The 20,869-nt window shown below is 31.6% G+C and overlaps 1 protein-coding gene and 2 non-coding genes across 3 annotated transcripts; 2 read left to right on the forward strand and 1 right to left on the reverse strand.

The window, feature by feature from the left end:
* Positions 1-512: 512 nt before the first annotated feature.
* Positions 513-18,125, reverse strand: LOC149909917 (uncharacterized). Its single transcript, XM_090118357.1, has 8 exons — positions 18,049-18,125; positions 7,314-7,415; positions 4,558-4,848; positions 3,454-3,648; positions 2,736-2,951; positions 2,221-2,304; positions 1,589-1,674; positions 513-1,234 (listed from the first exon to the last, which is right to left on the reverse strand). Exons 2-8 carry the CDS (start codon positions 7,407-7,409, stop codon positions 1,096-1,098), a joined length of 1,107 nt encoding a protein of 368 aa, XP_089974483.1. The 5' UTR covers positions 7,410-7,415; positions 18,049-18,125; the 3' UTR covers positions 513-1,095.
* TRNAT-CGU (transfer RNA threonine (anticodon CGU)) lies at positions 4,460-4,531 on the forward strand. The gene has a single exon. It is a non-coding gene; the product is annotated as a tRNA-Thr (tRNA).
* On the forward strand, positions 7,035-7,116 carry TRNAS-AGA (transfer RNA serine (anticodon AGA)). The gene has a single exon. It is a non-coding gene; the product is annotated as a tRNA-Ser (tRNA).
* Positions 18,126-20,869: the final 2,744 nt, after the last annotated feature.

A 20,869-nucleotide genomic window follows, 5' to 3' on the forward strand; every position in this document is an offset into this window, starting at 1 on the left:
AAAGCTCTTATAAGCTAATTTGATAAGAACTTTGTTTGCTGTATAATATTAACTGAATAATCAAAAGCTCTTCAAAAACAAATTAAAGATTATTAATTATATTGCATAATAATATGTATTTTTATTTAAAATTACGTAGGAAATTCGTAACAGTTCTTTCGCTACAGAAATCGATCTTGAATTTTATTTATTATGTATTCATTTCTATTTCTCTTCATATTATCACAGCAAACACTTTAACCCTTTTAACCAAAGGACCCAAAAATAAACTACCTTTTTAATTAAATTCCTTTTAGGTATAAAAAATTAACCTTTCTTATATATAATAATTTCTACGTAATTCTATACCTAAGTATTTTATGCATATAAAAATTCATTTCATATAATATTTGTGCTTATAAGCAGCATTCAACTTAAATATTAAGTTACTTAAATAACATTTTGAGCATCTATTTAGCCTAATAGCTTATCAATATTATAATGTTTTTATAACAATTTAGTGAGAAATATTGAGAAAGCCAAGAGCATGATATTACTGATTTTAGAATTAAATTCGCAATCGTATACTGTGTATTTAATCAATCTTACTTATGCAGCTAGAAATTATAGTTACGAGACAATTTTGAACCTTATACATAAAAAAATACGTTTAAAATTGCAAATAAAAGAGAAATAAACCTATAGACAGGATATAAACATGAAATTTAAATAGTGTTAAAATGATATGTCAGTATTTTCAAAACAGTTCTCAAACTATATCTACATTCTGAACTTAATGTAAACTAAACATAATAAATTAATCAAAATTAATTTTAAACATCTGTATCAGTACAATTCCTAAAACTAAGTCATTAAATGATCTAAGTACTTATATTAAATATTTATTTTAATTTATGGAGTATTACGTCAGATAGATAAAAAAATATTTTTAATCTGTGAAAGAACTGTCAAAATTTTTGACACCTGTTTTCTAAATTTCAATTATGCTATGAAAAACGTTCTTTACCGTTATGTTAGTCAAATGTTTTTTTTTATAAAAACTTCAGATACATTTAAAAAAATAATAGATTCCCATGTCTCTTGTATGTACTTAAATTACAAATATAAGTCATAGTCAAGACCATTTCCCCCACTTAGGTAGTCATAAAGGTATACCGCCATTTCGTCGAGGGCATCGAATCTTGGGTCATTCAGTGTTTCGTCCCTTACTGACCGTGATGATCTGCCCAATGACCTGGAAAATTAAAAATATAATAATTTTGCGTCTGTGTTGATATTTTACAATAAGATGACCATTAGGTAACGTTTTTTAAAATAGATAGCTCTGACTCGAATCTGGGTTAATACAGTAGGTATAGAGTCTAGGGACTAATAATAAAAACATTTATTTAACAGGGATATAACAAAGAATTTTATTCGAATATCACAATCACAAAGAACTTTTCTCCTTCTGCTATAGGTATAATTATGTCAAGTTACCGTGCACTGCGCTATACACTTGAAGTTAACATCATTATAAAATTAGGTAGATTATGGCACCCGTCGTGGTAAATTTCAAAGAGTAGGTATATTAAAATAAATACGTTACCTAAAATCTCCATCAGTCTCCAGATCATCTTCGCTTGTAAATCGCTCACGAATGTCCTTCATTATGCAGGCTTCTAACTTCTTGTGCTAAAATAATTTTAAATTGTATAACATCATCACTACATAGTATAAAACAAAGTCGCTTTCTCTGTCACTATGTCCCTATGTATGCTTAAATCTTTAAAACTACGCAACGGATTTTGATGCGGTTTTTTTAATAGATAGAGTGATTCAAGAGGAAGATTTTAGTATATAATTTATTATATTTTAGACAAAGCGGGCGAAGCCGTGGGCGGTAAGCTAGTATTCCTATAGATAACAGGGAACAGAGGCTTACAAATTAATGATACGTAGGAATTAGAACCACCATTAGGAACTTATACAATGTTATGAAGTAAATAATAGTCATGTACAACAAAATTTTGATAATATACATCCTCCATTCTAGGTCTTGGAATATTTAAAAAAAACTGTTATGGAATTTTTTCTTGTAATTCAATCCTATATTTTATTTTTGAATAAATAATGTACCTACGTTTAAAGTTTAATAAAATATTACATAGAGGAAAACAAAAGTTATAACGAAGAGTCAAGTAAGTATTTGTTAAAAAAATTTAATGTAGAGTTCTTTACCTTGTAACATCTGAAGAAGAACATGGGCTTGATAAGTTCTTGTGATAGAGGCGCTACGTCACGTTTGAGGTCTGGTACACATTGCTGCAATATTAATTAATTTTAGAAAATGCTATAATTGAGATTTAAGTGAAAGAATAATATTATGTTATGATGAGTATTTGTTACGTATTTTGGTAAATTAGTTTGAAATCTGTACTTCAATCAGTCTAGTTTTTGCAGTGATGATGGTGGAAACCAAACATTGACCTTTGGTACTACAGGTAAAGCATCTGACAGGTGACCATTTTATGCATACCCTACTCTATTGCCTAAAGAAAACTTACCGAAAACTTCTGACAGAACTGCAGAACATCTTGTATGTCGCCCTTCAGGGTCGCTCGCTACAGGCAGGTTACTGATCCTCTGCGTTATTTGCTCATAGTTGGGCTCCAGGTTGTGGTCGATATAGCAAAGTTCTTGTATCACGTAACTTACTTCCATACAAACACACTTATTGCGCAAACAAAACTTACCGAGAACTTCTGACAGAATTGCAGACCATCTTGTATGTCTCCCTTCAAGTCGCTCGCTACAGGCAGGTTACTAATCCTCTGCGTGATTTGCTCATAGTTGGGCTCCAGGTTGTGGTCGATGTAACCGAGTTCTTGCATTACGCAGGTGATGTTGCGGACCTTTGTACTTGAAGGTCGAGAGATCATGTCCAGACGGTCGCGGAGGTCGAGGTCCCGCTTGAAAAATTTGTTTGTTTTAGTACCTACATATATGTTTATGGTATTCCGTATTTAGACGATTCAGAAGTGAAGTCTAGTTGAAATGTCTGAGTTTTGTCATATTAATTTTAGATTATAAAAGTTGAGGTCCAAACAGTAGTGAGAATGACATATTGTGTGAATTATATTGTCGAACTTCTGTTTAACTTTTGGATAGGTAGGTATCATTTTAGAACTTAGGAAGCGAAAGTGCAGCTGAAATGTGTACGTTTTATGGTATGATAAATTTGGAAAATTACGAATTTAATAATTAAAATAAGCTACGTTTAAAGCTTTTGAGTTTTGATTCCATAAAAAATATGAAGCCTATTTACGATAATATTTGCTTTATTTCTTGCAAAGTTATATATTGCAAGGTTAATAAAATGTAAATTTGAGTAAATGGTAAGTAAACAGATGAATTAATTTTTATTTCTATCAACCTTTTCAATAAAATAAACAGTTAAATTCAAATACTCACAGACATCCTATTACTAGCGTAGTAGGGTTGCTGATAGAACCCTTGTGGCATGGGCTGCTGGTAGCCATAGGGGTTGTACAGCCCTGGGTACATCATGGGGTTGTAAGGGACCTGGTAGAAGGGGGAGGCGCTGCTGAAGGGTCTGAATTGGGGGTTGGGGAGCATGTATGGAGGGATTGCTTGTGGTGGGAATGGCTGAAATTATAATTTTAGAGATATTAGATAGATTCGATTTTATATCTTATATATAAAAATGAATCGCAAAATGTGTTGGTAAGCGCATAACTCGAGAACGGCTGAACCGATTTCGATAATTCTTTTTTTATTATATTCCTTGAAGTACGAGGATGGTTTTTATGTAGAGAAAACGTAAATATGTACCACGGGCGAAGCCGGGGCGGATCGCTAGTTTTATATATAAAAATGAATCGCAAAATGTGTTGGTAAGCGCATAACTCGAGAACGGCTGAACCGATTTCGATAATTATTTTTTTATTATATTCCTGGAAGTACGAGGATGGTTCTTATGTAGAGAAAACGTAAACATGTACCACGGGCGAAGCCGGGGCGGACCGCTAGTTTTATGTAAATACATATAGGGAAAGTAATAAATTGATTGAAACTTGAAAGTGTTACCTATATCCAGGTACCTACATATAATTAATTATAATCAATTAGCAAAAGTAACTTATTAAAGGTTAAATAAAAAAACATAAGCGATTTATGCGTAAAATGAGTGGACAAGCTATACTTAAATTGCGATAAAAACGTTTTGATAACGAATGAACGTAGTAATAAGAAAAAGGATAAACACCTATAAAAACACAGGTATGAGAATCTCAATATGAAAATACAGATATGTATTAGATTTATAATATTTCTCAACTTTCTATCCTATATTTTGTTTGAATTACAAACGAACTTACTTTTGACAAAGTCGGGTAAAATGTATGGGATGATTTTATAACTATAGGTACTATGACGATATTTCGCACTCTCAATCGTCGCCTCTTTAGCTCAGTGGTAGAGCACTGGTCTCGTAAACCAGGGGTCGTGAGTTCAATCCTCACAGGAGGCATATATTTTTATATTTTTGCTACTCACCGATTGAGATCTGAGTGGTAAAACGTTGAATGGATTTTTTTGTATGTGTAATTTTTCTTGATTTGGCAATTCATTTTCTTGATTGTGTATAGCGCCATCTGTTGGTTTGGTTATGGTTTGCGTGCTCGGGTCTATCGCGAACCCTGGCGGCAGTTTGCCGAACAAAATGGACGGTATCTGCTGGTTCGGCGGTTCCTCAAAAGATGGCGGTGTTGAGCATTTTGTATATGCGTCCTTCATTTCTCGTCTGATTTGTTTCACCACTTCTGGGCCGAAGCAACTTTCGTAAATCTGAAATTGTTATTGAATTTAATTTTTAGCGGTAAATGTGCATTAAGTTGCTATAAAGAATAAAATGTTAAACAATTGCTTCTCTGTTTCATTTAAAACTCATGCTTCAATTTTTATTTTTATATCTAGCAGTAAATGCAACCAATATTTGAAAATGTTAAATAGAGAAAAAAAAAAAAACGATCTAACAAGTGGTATTTGAACCCGCATCCTTCGCTTTTCCGTATGGTTAGGGAGCCAGAAGCAGATTTTATGACCAAGTTCCTCTCAAGCGGTAATTAGTAAAATGCATCAGAGTATAGTATTATAAAGCCTCGTGAACGTCAGCTGGAGCTCGGTTGGGGGGAGGAGCGGCTGTAGCCTCTCACGCACGTAGGAAAAAAAAATACATTCATTCATTTCCTCTCAGCTAAAAATTTGTCAAATTGTAGCTAACCCAATATCTCAACGAAAAAAAATAATCAGCTGGTTACAGCATGGTGTATTATACGTCAGCTGGTGGCTCGAACATGAAAAAAAAAATATTATTTTCCGTGATTTCCTCTCAAACAAAAATTTACCTGATGATAGCTTATATGTAACTGTGGATAAATATATAAGTCAGCTGGCTGTATCTTGGTGGAAAAACCGTCAGCTGATACTTTGAAACTTATTACATAGGAGTTAGACAGAAGCATCTATTGCCAATTTATATGCATCAGCTGACTAGATTTTCCTCAACTTATTGCTAGCTGATTCTTTTATTTATCGCATCAATATATTTTTAACACTCTCACTCACAAATTTTCATCTGAGAGGAAATGACGATATCTTTATGGAGTTTCTTGCCGGTTCTTCTCCATAGATACTGCTTTCCGAATCGGTGGTAGATTTAAAGAATGTAATGACGATTCAAAAGTGCTTCTGGAAGAAGTCTAATTGAATAAATAAATGTTTGAGTTTGAGTTTGAGTTTAATTATTCGACATTACGCTTCAATATAAGAGTTGAGTTGAAATAAACATTCAGTATCAATATTTTTGAAACGAATAAGTATGTAATCAAATAATTTTATATATTTAAATAATTAAATAATCAATTAGCAATAAATGAACTAGTTACTCGATAAATAAACTAAGCTTAGCAGCGGTGGTGGCAACATGGGCCCCCCATTGTAGCTTCTCATCTAGTGTCAAACCAATCACAAGAAAAACAGTGGAATCCACAGGGTATAATACCTCCCCGTTTAAAATAATATCCCTTTTCACCTTTTTTACATTTGGAAGGATAAATTCTACACAATTTGTTTTTTTTTTTGCATTTAATAATAAATTATTAGCAGTGAACCAATTGGATATGCGTAAAAGAGCAGAGTTTATTATATTGTTTTTTTTTATCGAGTAACTAGTTCATTTATTGCTAATTGATTATTTAATTATTTAAATATATAAAATTATTTGATTACATACTTATTCGTTTCAAAAATATTGATACTGAATGTTTATTTCAACTCAACTCTTATATTGAAGCGTAATGTCGAATAATTAAAGATATCGTCATTTCCTCTCAGATGAAAATTTGTGAGTGAGAGTGTTAAAAATATATTGATGCGATAAATAAAAGAATCAGCTAGCAATAAGTTGAGGAAAATCTAGTCAGCTGATGCATATAAATTGGCAATAGATGCTTCTGTCTAACTCCTATGTAATAAGTTTCAAAGTATCAGCTGACGGTTTTTCCACCAAGATACAGCCAGCTGACTTATATATTTATCCACAGTTACATATAAGCTATCATCAGGTAAATTTTTGTTTGAGAGGAAATCACGGAAAATAATATTTTTTTTTTCATGTTCGAGCCACCAGCTGACGTATAATACACCATGCTGTAACCAGCTGATTATTTTTTTTCGTTGAGATATTGGGTTAGCTACAATTTGACAAATTTTTAGCTGAGAGGAAATGAATGAATGTATTTTTTTTTCCTACGTGCGTGGGAGGCTACAACCGCTCACCCCCCCAACCGAGCGCCAGCTGACGTTCACGAGGCTTTATAATACTATACTCTGATGCTTCTGACGAATTATCTCTTGAGAGGAAATAATGAACCCAATTTGCACCTGGCTCCCTAACTAGTAGTGACACAGATAAAATTTGTATTTTCATAAAATATTGTAAATCATCTATAATTTTGTAAGTAATGACATGAGCAGTCGTGGCCGAGCGGTTAAGGCGTCTGACTAGAAATCAGATTCCCTCTGGGAGCGTAGGTTCGAATCCTACCGACTGCGAAACTTTTTTTATATTTTACTTTATTTCTTATCTTTTTAGATTCATACTGTTGCACGGCATCATTACTTACTACACATTCATTGCAAACATTTTTTGCGAGTTTTGCAAAAATTGCTTAAAATTATTATTATTATTGCTTCTTTTACAATTTGTTCTATGAATGCTAATTTGAGTAATTAATATAGGTACTGCTTACCTTCATCATTGCATATTTCTTGATAAATCTGTCATCGCTACTGGCTATACATTGTGCGATTAAGCAGAATAAAAAGGCTAGTGATATTCGTCCCATTTTGAACTGTAACAAATAAACAAATAATAAACACAAAACAACTAAAATAATTAATATGTCGCTTGAACCAAGATTAATAATCAATTTATTTATTATTATTTTATGTACAATTTATCAGCTTATTTGATTCTGAAAATGAATAAAAAAAACTAAAAAACACGCTTTTTGCAAATTGAAAAATAGAATAATTTTATCAAATTAGTGTACCTATTGTCATCGGTCCTCAATAAATCTACAAAGTTTGAACGAAATCAAGCCGTTTAAAGTGGGTCAAAATCGCGCCCAAAGAAGTCGGTTACAAACAAACATACAGGTGAAGCTAATAAAAAGCGTGTAAAAATATGTAATTTTATGGTCTACGATCAATCGGTGAGTAGACGCATTCAGGTAGTTGTGATTCGTCTATTACTTTTTAATAATTCATGTGTTTTTTTTAATTAGTGTTTTTTCGTTCAGCTAGCATAGAATTAGGTACATTATCTGTGCTTAAGCTAATAAAAAAAAATAAAAAAATTGCCAAGAACAAGATAAACTTGAACCAAATTAAGTTCATTAACATAACATTACATTTACGGGAACCGTTATAAAAATATGATATAGTTGCATGGTAAATATTAAATAATTATTTTTATTTTAGTAATTACTAATTAGTACAGTGATGTGTCCTAGATGGCGCTGCAGGGGTCAATAGCCCCCAGCGGCCTTGCCGTGCGCGTACGCAGCTGCCCACGTCAACTTGCGTAATGATCATGCTTTTTGTTTACTTTTTTTTGACATAAGATGCCTTGGTATTATAGATTGATTTTGTAAAAAAAGTAATGATGTTTTTTACTCTTTTAACATTGTTCAGTGTTCAAACAAACAGAGGGCCCGCACTTTTAAAATAAAACTAGTTATCAAGGACGCTGTAATCGCTGAATGTATTTGGGGCTAAAATATAGGCAATATTTTCATTGTACTGAAGTATTCATATGATGATATTATATCCAGTAGACATAACAATTATAAGTGAAATAACTAATTAAAGACGCCAATAGCCACTGCTTTATATTTAATTATTTAATTAAAGCAAGCCAAAGAGCAATAAACTAAAAGTACGTACCTACATTGCGGTAACTATGTACCGTTGTGCCCTTAAGGTGTAATAAAGATACAAAAAACAGCATTATCTTAAACTGCTGGACTTCGTAGTCTACTTATAACCGGTACATATCTGTTGTACATAATGGTGCATTTACACGTGCGAATAGCGAAGCGAATATCGAACACCCATATTATGTAAACAGTGCTCTCGCTACTTGTCTTGAAATTCACGTATTCGCAATAATATAGAACTTGTACTACATAAGAATATGTGAATGGTTCGCGACGACACTCGTATACGAGTTTTTTGAGTGACGAGGCGAATGGTGATCACGAAAGTGTAAATGCACCATTAAGCTATCGGCTATAAGTTCAAGTTATATACCTACAAGTGTACATAAGTACGACGAAGACAAGGCATAACCACTTTAGTGAATGACGGGGTGTATCCGTAGATGACTTACCATTAACCATCTTAAGTTTTTACTTTTTAGTGTTAGATGTTTTTACTAGACTTCCAGAAGACTTCAAGGCTTTGATTTCCCCCTGTGGGCTATCTACTAGATTATTATTCATTTCTAGGATTTGCTACGTAACTATCTCCTATCGATTGGATCCTACTGGTACTGCTCCTACTCCTTCTAGTAGCTGATAGTGTATTTCTAGTATGACGTGAGATTCGTACATAATCAATTCTTTTTATAACAATGTGGGATAGAGTATAAAGAAGAACCGTACAGTGTCTATGTTCGATGCTTGCATATTTTTAGCCTTATCCTTCATCAAGCTATCTGTAGTAGAATAATTAATCTAAGAGAGGATCTTTTCGAAAAACAATAATTTGTGTCAATCAATGCTATATAACATTTGCTCTATTATAAAAAAATAATTATAGTTATTTGATGAAAGCGCTAAAGTTTAAAGTATATGTTTTAAAAGATTTATGGCTGTAATAGTTAGTAATCCATACTAATATTATAAATGCGAAAGTAACTCTGTCTGTCTGTCTGTTACTCAATCACGCCTAAACTACTGAACCAATTTGCATGAAATTTTGTACGGAGATATTTTGATACCCGAGAAAGGACATAGGCTACTTTTTATTGCGAAATATGTACCACGGGCGAAGCCGGGGCGGACCTCTAGTATAGGATAAATCTTAAATGTGTTATTAGATGGCAAAGGTGCAAAAGAAAAACGAAAGTAGTGTGGGAAAAGTTTAGATACTAGTAACTCGAAGATATTTTATATTAACTAATAATATTTGTTCCTTTTGTCATCTTAAATAATTTCTACCAACTTTATATTATAGCAATTGTATCAACAAAAAGTACACCAATAGCAAGAGAATATTCCAATTAATATCCCTGACGTAGTTATAATTATGATTACCTATGTATTTCGATTATCATTAAAAAAAGGAAATTGAAAAAAAATACTTGGACGTCGGTTGGTGTGTATGGACTATGGATGAAAACAAGATATTTTACGAAAAACTCATGTAATGCTTTAAACGAGCTTTCCAAATACCTAATTAAAGTTGGTGGTGACTAAAATGTAACACAGGCACAGTTAATAATTACAAAAAATTGACTGTAAGTAACCTTCAATAATCTCAATTGAAAAGAAAGAAAAAAAAATTTGAAAAAGCAAAGAATTTTTTATTCATAGAAAGTTATAAAGATTCTTTATAAATAAAGAGGTTGCTAGTTCATTTGTTAGATTAAAAGATTAATTGATTTCAGAAGCCGGTGGTGAGTCAGAAGTTGATTTAATCTGATCATCTAATCGGATGGATTTGTCAAAGATATGAATATCTTTCGCCCTGAAGTTTAATAATTGAGAAATAAAGATAAAATATATGATATAAATGATATGTTTCATGTCTAGTTTTTAGATTCGAGGGCTAATTTGAAAGAACCTATCAATAGTCAAAGATTGATTTGTTAAAGATAGAATCAAGATAGAATCGACTATGAGGGCTATACTTTTAAGTTCCCTAAAACGAATTAGATTCTTCATTCGGATCGTGTGTTTGTAAATAATATTTGATCAACTTAGAGCATTAAAACGATATTAAAGTATATTTCAGTGTTGAAGAACTTTATTTATGCTGCTGACAAAAATGATCTAAAAAATTGTCTGATCTTGTAAGGTGCCAAGAAAGCTTGAAGTTACTAAAACCGTTCATAAATACTTAATACAGCTTTCATAACACTATAAAATTAACAACGTTTAAATATTTACTGTTATAATTTTTACTACCGTTGTACCACCTTCGTACCTCGTTTTATAACTGCATCCAAATATTTTTACACCTCTATGTGGTTACCAATTTTGCTCAGCCATTCTCTATGGGCATTAATTGATTATAATTACCTTCCCATATAAACCGGTCGAGATATAGATTGTCAGTTTTTCTTAACAGAATCTTAAGTCTTAAGTGAACGAATAACGGTGTATGTCATTTCTAGTTTAGCAGCAATCACGCGCAGGAAACGGTTACGACAAATTATATTGATGGATTGGTTTGTCACTTATGTGCATTTACGATTGCAAGCATTGAATAGATAGAAATTATCACATTATACGTGGAATTGAGGTAGTTGAGGCTTTCTTTATATGGAAGCACAGAGCAATTGATTCTGAACAAGTAAGCTTATCAGAAATACAGCGTGTTGTAGGTATACAGAAAGTAATGGGACGGACTTCTTGTTTTGCTGGGTGCGGAATTATGAGACTAAAATTTTACGTGACTCCAAAATTTTAATCGAATTACTCATTGATTCTTACATCTATACGAAAATTATAAAGCTGAAGAGTTTGTTTGTTTGTTTGTTTGAACGCGCTTATCTCGGGAACTACTGTCCGATTTGAAAAATTCTTTCGGTGTTAGATAGCCCATTCATCGAGGAAGGCTATCATCTCGCTAAGATCAACACGAGCGGAGCACTGCGGGTAAAACCGCGGAGAACAGCTAGTATTGGATATTGGCCGAGTTACTATTTTGTAAAAGTCAATAACGAATATTTTTTAGGGTTCACGGTAAAAAAAAAACAGTAATTTAAGATACATTGACTTTTTTATTTGTTTTCTATATCAATGGTCTAGTGTCGTGTTTATAACGTATAGAATTTAGAAGTTGCGGTTGATGATGTAACATTAGATATAAAACAATGGAGGAGGGAAGGATACCTATCACAATATTTGAATAACCACAATATTTACGGTTCAACGATTCATCAGGTGAATGACTCCAAGATTTACAATTTGAATAAAAAATAATCATTCTGTTATTATCTAGGTACTTATGACACAAACAGCGAACCATTTGATAATTTGTAAAGTAATCTGTGAAAAAAATAATTCAAGTCAAGCAATAGTGTTAAGAACTTTTCTCATAGTAGTGACAATTTTTAACGAAAAGTAAACAACGTCAGTGACCGACCGCTTCCTCGGTACAGTGGTTGACGTGTGAGCGTAACACCAAGGGATCCTGGGTTCGATTCCCGGTGGAGACGAAGAAAAAAAATGTCTCGGTCTGGTAGGACACAGAACTTGTCCCTAAAGAAAATCGATCAGTAAATCAGATGTATAATGCATCTGCCCCTTACCCCACTAGGGGACATGGGACTTCACTTTTAAACAACGTCAGTCAAGCAGAACAGAAACAGGCAAATATTTTACAGAGTTATCATCCATAATAAGAAAAGCTCTATCTGTATTATGGACATGACTATAGCTAGCTTACACTATTACGAGGCAAACTAAGCCCCTTGATGTTTGTAGAAATGCACTGAGTCGAAATCGTCATAATACTCCGGATCGTGGAGCTAAATGTGTTGCCAAATGGTTGGAACTGGCTATGATTGTATGGTATGGACTATGAAGGAATGCTATGTTCTGAACGGGATGGCATAGTTAGTGCTCTTTGCTATTTTGTAGACCAGTTTCCTGCTATTGGAAAAGTATGGTGTGCTAAGAAGGTTTTTTCTAACGTATAATGTTGATGTAGTTATTTACAAAACTATATTGTTTGTTTCAGTGTAGGTACTGTGTAGTTAAAATAACCTCGCTTGGATTGGAATATGTAATTCGATCGAATTGGGTTCGATCATGTGTGATATTTATTTATTTAAAAACTAGCTTTCTGCCCGCCACTTCGCCCAAGGAAAACCTGCATATCTCACGTTTCAAAATTTTCACCATATTGGTTTTGCATATTAGTAAGTACTAGTTAGGATTGTTATCTAAATACAGGAATATGAACGTGATTTTGAGTTTTATATAGAATTTTCCTTATAGTCTACAATTCATTCCTAGAAGTCATACAATTAACTTGTGATTGGATTTACAATGAGTGTTATTAAAATTATTGCTCCCGTAGAGATGTATTGTGAATTGTGATCTTTACACATGTAGGGCTGGTCATCGTTCTATTGTAACAATATTTATCTCACCGTTTTTTCTAACTGAAGTTATTATTTTTGCAAATTATATTTCGATTTCTTTATATGACTTATTATTTAAAATTAAAAAGATAAACTTTTATTACATCTTCATTTGATTTTAATAGATCAGTCATTGCTGAAGTTCCTAATCATTAAATGGGTATTTTAATAAATTGTACTTTAAACATGAATAAATGTGTTTTTTTAACAATCCTATATATATTTTTGAACCATACCTAGTTATATTATCATTTTAATCAAATGAAGCCTTGATTATTTAAGTCTTGGTGATAATACCTAATTAATAATTATTGTATTTAATATTATTTTGTTATACAATGATTTTTATGTTGTGTTTATGTTCTGGCAACCCTATACACCTGTCGAATACATTGGTTTTGTCCGACTATTAAAGTAACGGTTCTGAGATTAGCATCAACTTAATTGGATAGAGAATGCTGTAACATATTGTGTTACTTTTGTGTGTATTTGCAAATAATGGTGTGAATGTACTTCTAAGCGTCTTTGGATTTTAATCTTTATTACTTTACTAAGTATCTGCCTGCGGCGTTATTCGCATGTTTCTATTTATGGTTTAAACTGTGCCAAATTTTATTAGGATCGGATATGCAGTTTTGACGTAAAAGAGTAACAAACATAGGTACTTATAAAAGTTCACCTTTAGTTTTTTTTGTCAGCGTTAAAAATTCTAAATAGGTATCTTCGGATGTGCTTTAGGACATAACGATCGAATTGATGATTTATTATTTACAAATTGAAAAATTACAAGAGTACAATAATTGTGCTCGTTGCTTAAAAAAAATGTAAAAAGTTAAAATGTTAAAATCTGTTTGGTTGTGGTTTTTCAAATACGAAATGTAAAAGAAACATAATACTTAATGGATCTCTGTGAGAATGCATACAGAAGCCAATCTCTTCATCAACCTTACAATTATACCAATCATAAAGATTTTTGTCTATAATTAAAAATAATTTGAATAATTCACGATAGGAATTCTCATGGGATTCTAATAAGTATAAAGCTTTAACCTGAAGCTTCTAATAAGACAATCTGTTCTATGTTCCCATACTTATGATATACTTAAATGGAATAAATTATGTATTTTCACATTGTTAAGTTATTACATATTACAGCTTAGTCATTTCCAGGTTATTTATGAACTTTTTAGTTAAAAAGCTTTTAAGTGAATTTGCATTTGGATTTCTTCAATTATATCTAATTTATTAATCCTATATCCTAAGGTTGCCTGGAAGACATCGCTTCTTAGCGATAAGGCCGCCTATTTTGTACCGCTCTATATTACTTTGTTTGTATTTTTTGTTTGATTTTGTTTTGTTTGTGTGTGCAATAAAGTGTTTATTATTATTATTATCTAAAAAGTATTTAGCTTTGTACTATAATTAATTAGCTTAGATTCATATTACGTTATTAAAGCAGATAATCTCATATTTTAAATGCCCGATTTCTATCTTGATTCTTGATTCGTGTGGTATGAAAAAGATAATTGAATTGGATAAAGGCAGTGCTAGAGGCAGTATTTTTCAATCCATCAATTTAACTAAATAGTAAAATTGATGAACGCTTTTTAAATGACCATCCATACTAATATTATAAATGCGAAAGTAACTCTGTCTGTCTGTCTGTTACTCAATCACGCCTTAACTACTGAACCAATTTGCATGAAATTTGGTATAGAGATATTTTGATACCCGAGAAAGGACATAGGCTACTTTTTACCCCGGGAAATAGAATAGGTTTTATCCCGGAAATCCCACGGGAACGGGAACTATGCGGGTTTTTCTTTGACTGCGCGGGCGAAGCTGCGGGTGGAAAGCTAGTTATAAATAAAGACGAAGCAAAATAGGTATGTAGTTCACATTCTATTACCTATAGTGTTTGATTGCTATTATCAACAGTTGATTTTTTTTTCTTTTACAAATTATGTAAACTAAACTAACAGAGTAAATGCATGAACAGTATACAAACAATCCCACCATTCATTATTATTATGGAAGAGTGATTGACGACACGGAAACATAAGAAGTTATGTAACCGCTTGACGGAATTACTCTACGTCAGGCAACACTGAATGATGAGATTTTTCTATACAGTCTACACGATAACAAAGTATTACTGTAAATTGAAATAACGTGTGATATTTGTAAGATAATTGTATGCTGGTGTGAATTATGAGTTGGTTGAACTTTGCGGTACGGTAGCGTGGTGTAGCTTGGTTTTATTTTAATTACTTTAGATGCAGATTTGATTAATAATATTAAAAGAGTTTGTAATCATTTTTGTAGACTAGCTGTAGGACTTCATGGATCAATTTCTATCAATAATGCCCAATCAATGATACGTTTGATGAGTTTTTCTTGAGTTTTAGTAAGGATTAATAAATGTAATGGTAGGTATTATGAACTTTACGATATGGGAGTTTTCATTGTTTATATAGGTATCTGCTATCCTAGTAGAAACCATTTCAAGTGAGAGTTTTAAAGTAGAAAAAAACTTCTTAGCATATAAAATATTTGCTTTACATTACAACCAAGTAAATAAAAGTCGTTAAAATTAAACGATAACTATGTTTTTTTATATAATTTGCCAATAAGTAATTACTATCAAACTGTCCAAGTTTTTCCTAGAAAGATAAACGTAAATAAAACAAAACAATTGAACATTTGAGCAAATAGTTTTTAACTCAATCACGAATCGGGACGAAGAAATAAACAACTGTATTTACACGAATCGAATTTTTGTTGATTTCTATCTTTAAAAAAGTTTGTAAAAAGCTAAGCTAAATAAACATGGCCGTGAAATCTCTAGCCGAAAAAAGTTATGCCGTAAATTCGATTGTCAACTTTAGAAGGTTTTTTTCTTATATTTTCTTTAGAAAACTTCCTCATAGCTTATATTCGTTTTTTCTGATTATTATGATTGTGTTTATTTACGTTTTAGATATCGAGATAAAAACTATAAAAAAAGAATAGAGCCTATCTTACTTCGGAACGTAGATTTCACTGGAGAAAAAATTCGATCAATTACTTTTTGAGTATTTCTATTACATACATACAAAACATATCTAATCTTTCCTTATAGTATGTATTAGTCAAGTTAGAGCATATAATCTATATTTATCTGTGCTATTAATTATCCTAACTATATCTTTAACCTTATATTTCTCCTTCTGATATGACTGTAAATGCAATAAATTAGCAATTATAATAATTTTTTTTCAATTTCTCTACTTTTATCGATTATTAAGTTGTAAAGGTTATAAGTGTTTATAATATCAAACTTATTACAAGAATAACAACTGGGAATAATGTTTATTAAATGGAAAATATAAATTTATATGCATTGTCAAAAAACTGTAGTTACTAACTTACTAACTGAAAAAAACTGAATGTTAAAAATTATTTTATCAATCTTGATGAATGAGATTTACTTTCAGTCCCACTTATCTCGAAAAAACATTAATTGAGGATATAAGTACGTTATCCTCTAAAATTTGTAGTTTAGATTATGTTCAGATACATGAACTAGATAATCAATTAAACTAGGTTTAATCGTCGATAAGGGCTCAAATTGAATCCAAAGACAGGTAATAAATATAAATAACTTTCTAATGAGTGGACGTAAACCTATAAAGTTAATTAAATTAAATTCAAATTATTATGGCTATCAGGATATCTTTAAAATTACATGGTCGTGATACATTATCAAAAAAGAAAGTTTTTTTTAGTTCTCAATTAGGAATACATGAGTTTAAAAATTAATTAGGTATGCTTAAATAATATTTTTTGTTAGGTATATTAAAAATTACAATACGTATTTAGCTATTGTATTCTATAATTATACAAATTTCAAATAAGTTGATAGAGATATGAAGTTATTATATAAGTTTATTATCTGCACAAAATAAGGGTGAAATAGCATTATTCACAAATATAAACATCAATACAAACATTAACCCATTGGTACACAGAACAAAAGGCAAGTCAATAATAAAAAATGCTCTGATCAGATACTTTATCTTAAAATCATCAACAACCGCTTTCAGTTGCCGCACAAAACGATATCAGACACAGCTTAACCTTATCAAAAGATATACGAGGATATAGAACTAAATCAAACATTATCAGTCCACAGTTCTATCACGTTCTATACTTATATCATTGACTATTTCCTACAAAACTGATAGTTCTTCTGTGTTATTATAATGGTTTACACGTAATACGAATGGAGTGCAAAGATAACATATTATTGGAGACGAGCCGTATCATTATAGACTCGTTTGAGGGAGCTTTTTTATTTGTAAAAACATTGCTGCTTGATTAAACCTGATTCTAGTTGGCTATTTTCTATAGTTTATTTCTTTTCCGCTTAAGTGTAGCTTCGATCGTTAGCTTATAGTGAAATAGTTTGAAAATTCTGTTTTATGTAGTCTATTATACTAGCTGACCTAGCAAGGACTTTTTGGAGCTTTCCTGTTTTGTAGTTTACGACAACTCCATCAAATCGAAACTCATAAAAACTAGCTTACTTGAGTTTTATATTTTGCACCAAAGTCGACTTTGTTTTAGATCTAAATATCATGGTTTTGTCAATTTTATTAACAGTAGCTTTACTCTAACTTTTTTTACTTTGAGGAAAAATATAAGTTAATTTTTAATTTCACATTTTATTAGATACGTTAATAAGGTTATTTTTCTTCTATATTTATATATTATTTGTTTAATATTATATCAAATCAGGTTGTTTTACAATAAATTATTTTTATAGAGCCTTCCAACACAGAATTAAGTATGTACATATCATTTTCAGGAGTGAATGGATATATAGCTTATTCGTATTATCACTTGTTAATTATTATTTTATATCTATCTCTTTAAATTACCTACATTTTAAGAATTAATAAAATAATGTAAAAAAATATTCCAAACGAAAATAAAGAAACACCTAAAATTCACAATTTTCTCCAAAAAGAAAATTTAAACACATCGTAACTCAACTAAAAATTACACATTTTCAAAAAGTCCAATTTTACACAACTAATCCTACAAAACAAAGCTGTACTCACCGCTAAGCTCGAGTCACAAGTCGCAAGTAAGCAGCGCAAGTATGCGCACACGCAGAGCAATGACTCGCCGCTCTTGACCTTGCGCAGAGAGTACACGCGAAAGCATCGCCGTACTTGTTTTATACTCGATGTGGGGGGATTGCAAGCGTAGAGCTTTTGGTTTGGCCATTTTTCTAAGATACTTGTCGCGATTTTTCAAAGATACAATTTTGAATAATCAGGGACAATCAGGAATAGTGATGATGCTGAGCTTAAAGCTCGATCAAATCTATCAAGTGTATTATTTTTAAGAGCTCCGATATATTTTTGATTTTGCATTTACTAAGTAATAGACAACAAAAAGACATTTGTAACCTCTCATAATTTTCTAATTTACAAATTAGGTTGCGATTTGGTAAAGTTAAGTAAAGTAAAGTTCTGTAAAAGCATGTTTCAAAGATTTTATACAGATTTGGTAAGAAGTGCAATTAAAAGTACATTAAAAGTTTTTAAGCTTCTTTATTTACATCCCAAATGCTTTTGTTTTTCCCGTTCGGATAATTCAGTAGATATTCAATGCAATGATAGCTCATTAGATCGATAGTCCTCTAGTCTCTCTCATCATTGCGAGAATTATGGTTGGGGGGACCAAAATTTAACAACCTTATGGTCGATTGAGTGTTAATGAATAAGAAGGATAAGACGGAAGCCCTTTCAATAAAGCGTTTAAATTTTGAATCATGGAATAGGTGATCGTAAAATAATTATTTGTGGTCTTAATTGGACCTCACACGATTTCAGTATTATATCATGACAACATTAATAATTTCAAGGAGAGTACATACTCGTAGGTTTATCATTATAAATGCAAAATATGGTTTTCTTCTTGGTCGATCCTACCTAACCTAACCTATTTATTTTAAATCATGTGTATGTATGTCAAAAAATATAAGTCTTTAATGTATGTTTTATTAGTGGTACCTACACCCAGAAGTCATTCAATTGTAAAAAGATGATAAAGCGGAAAATTATTAGTGGCATGGTTCAATAAGGAAGCTTTCACACGACATACGAAAAGAAGCGCTCTCAAAAATTGATTCGGGATTCATTTTTGTTCGAGAATTTTTTCCAAATACCTACCTGAATTATTATTACAAGAATTGTCTTAGTCGAAATATCATAAGTGTAATTTCAACCGTGTCTGTGTTTTTGAATAATTAAGTAATTAGTATTATTTGCATTTGCGGTTCAACCACTGTTGTTTTACAATTTTTATATTCAAATAAAGTTTCTATAATAGACAAGACTCTATATTTCATCATCATAAGCATGTTAAGAGCGATTTTTTCCCTCTGCTCTTGTGATTATACAAACATTGTTAGATCAATCATTCGTACCTATGCAAAGCTGAGTGGAACAATTATAACTTTATAAGTGTAAAGTTATTGTCCTATGGATGAAGAATGTTCATATATTACACAAAAACTGTATGAATTTTTATAGGCCGAATATTTTAAAACATTTTTATTTTTCCTATTTAGCTTAAATTAGAAAAGATCACACGTTATAAATAAGTATGTTTATACGATTTGGATTTCTATATTAAATAATAATTTCAGGTTGGTCGAAGCGTGGAATCTCGAAGCTGTTTTATAGTTTTCTTTGCACATAATTTTTCTCCTGAGGTTCTGCTGTCTGCATTACAGAAAAAGTCTATTTACCTTAGATGAGCTGCATAAACCTATGAAAAAATGATTGCCGACAAGTATTTCGAATTAAACATCGTACTAAATGAGATGGCCTGTTATATTGTTAGCGCAGGCGCATTTATATATAAACTTGCACAATTTCTTGTAACTAATGGTGCAGGAACGGTGCTTCTAACAAGTATAGATTTGAAGTCATAAACGCTACTATAATATCTGTCATCAGTTATTGCGTAAGGCTAACAAAATAACCGGGTTCAATAGGGGTCAAGAATAGCGATACCAGGAACCTTGCCAACTTTGAAAGGATTTAACGCCCATCTCAATTCTCATGCGCATAATAGTTAACAATGTTTTTGTAAAGATGTTACTATTGAGAGGAAACACTTCACATATGACTAGATCCTCCGCAGGTAACTTGATCATTGCCGTGAGGGTGGTATTGGATGCGTTAACGGTAAGTACATAGTACATACTTGAAAAATGTACTTAAATGATTTTTCTTAGATTATTTTTTAGCCGCTAGGGTTTAATATCATAGTATGAGAAATGTATAAAATATTTATATGATACCTACTATAGTGCCTAGAGTAGGTACTAGTAGGCTGTAGGCCCTTCAATCGGCTAGACGGCTAGTAAATATCTTAGTTTGAGTTCCTTTGTGCAAGATTTTCTATAAGGACAAATAGTTCAGCTTCTAGCATAGGTAGCTATCTAGAGTTTCTTTGATTTGGAATTGGGAGCGAAATTGTTACTTTTCGATATCATTTTCAATAAAGCATTTTGTTAATCCACTAGTCAGCTATGACGTATTCAATTACATTTCAAGCTTAATTAAACACATGAAATAAACGGTACAGCCTACAACCATGTATGTGTAACTAAAGATAGAATTTCAGATTACTCACCGATCAAAGGCTCTATGGATTTAACTGTTCAGTAGTTATACCGTGACATCGTCAATTAATATGCCTATCCACTGGTAGGTGTTCCTATTTGTCAGGTGTTTAATGATTCGCATCTTATACCTGAATAGATATGTATGTACAAATATAAATATAATTAAAAGTAACGTATTATTATTATCTGCACATGAATTACTAAAGTTCTGCCACTGTTCCAATTAATGAATGGAA

This window comes from Colias eurytheme, chromosome 3 (genome assembly GCF_061535395.1).
Source record: "Colias eurytheme isolate Ceu_HAF_F1 chromosome 3, ilColEury1 Martin Lab GWU primary, whole genome shotgun sequence".
Lineage (NCBI taxonomy): Eukaryota > Metazoa > Arthropoda > Insecta > Lepidoptera > Pieridae > Colias > Colias eurytheme.

What these genes read in the sequence shown, in the direction of transcription:
- LOC149909917 (XM_090118357.1), bottom strand. Translation starts at nt 7,409, where the DNA reads ATGGGACGAATATCACTAGCCTTTTTATTCTGCTTAATCGCACAATGT. An exon ending in TCTTCTTCAGATGTTACAAG is followed by an intron (nt 1,675 to 2,220) that starts GTAAAGAACTCT and finishes AAATTATTTTAG; the next exon opens with CACAAGAAGTTAGAAGCCTG. An exon ending in GAGACTGATGGAGATTTTAG is followed by an intron (nt 1,235 to 1,588) that starts GTAACGTATTTA and finishes TTAATTTTCCAG; the next exon opens with GTCATTGGGCAGATCATCAC.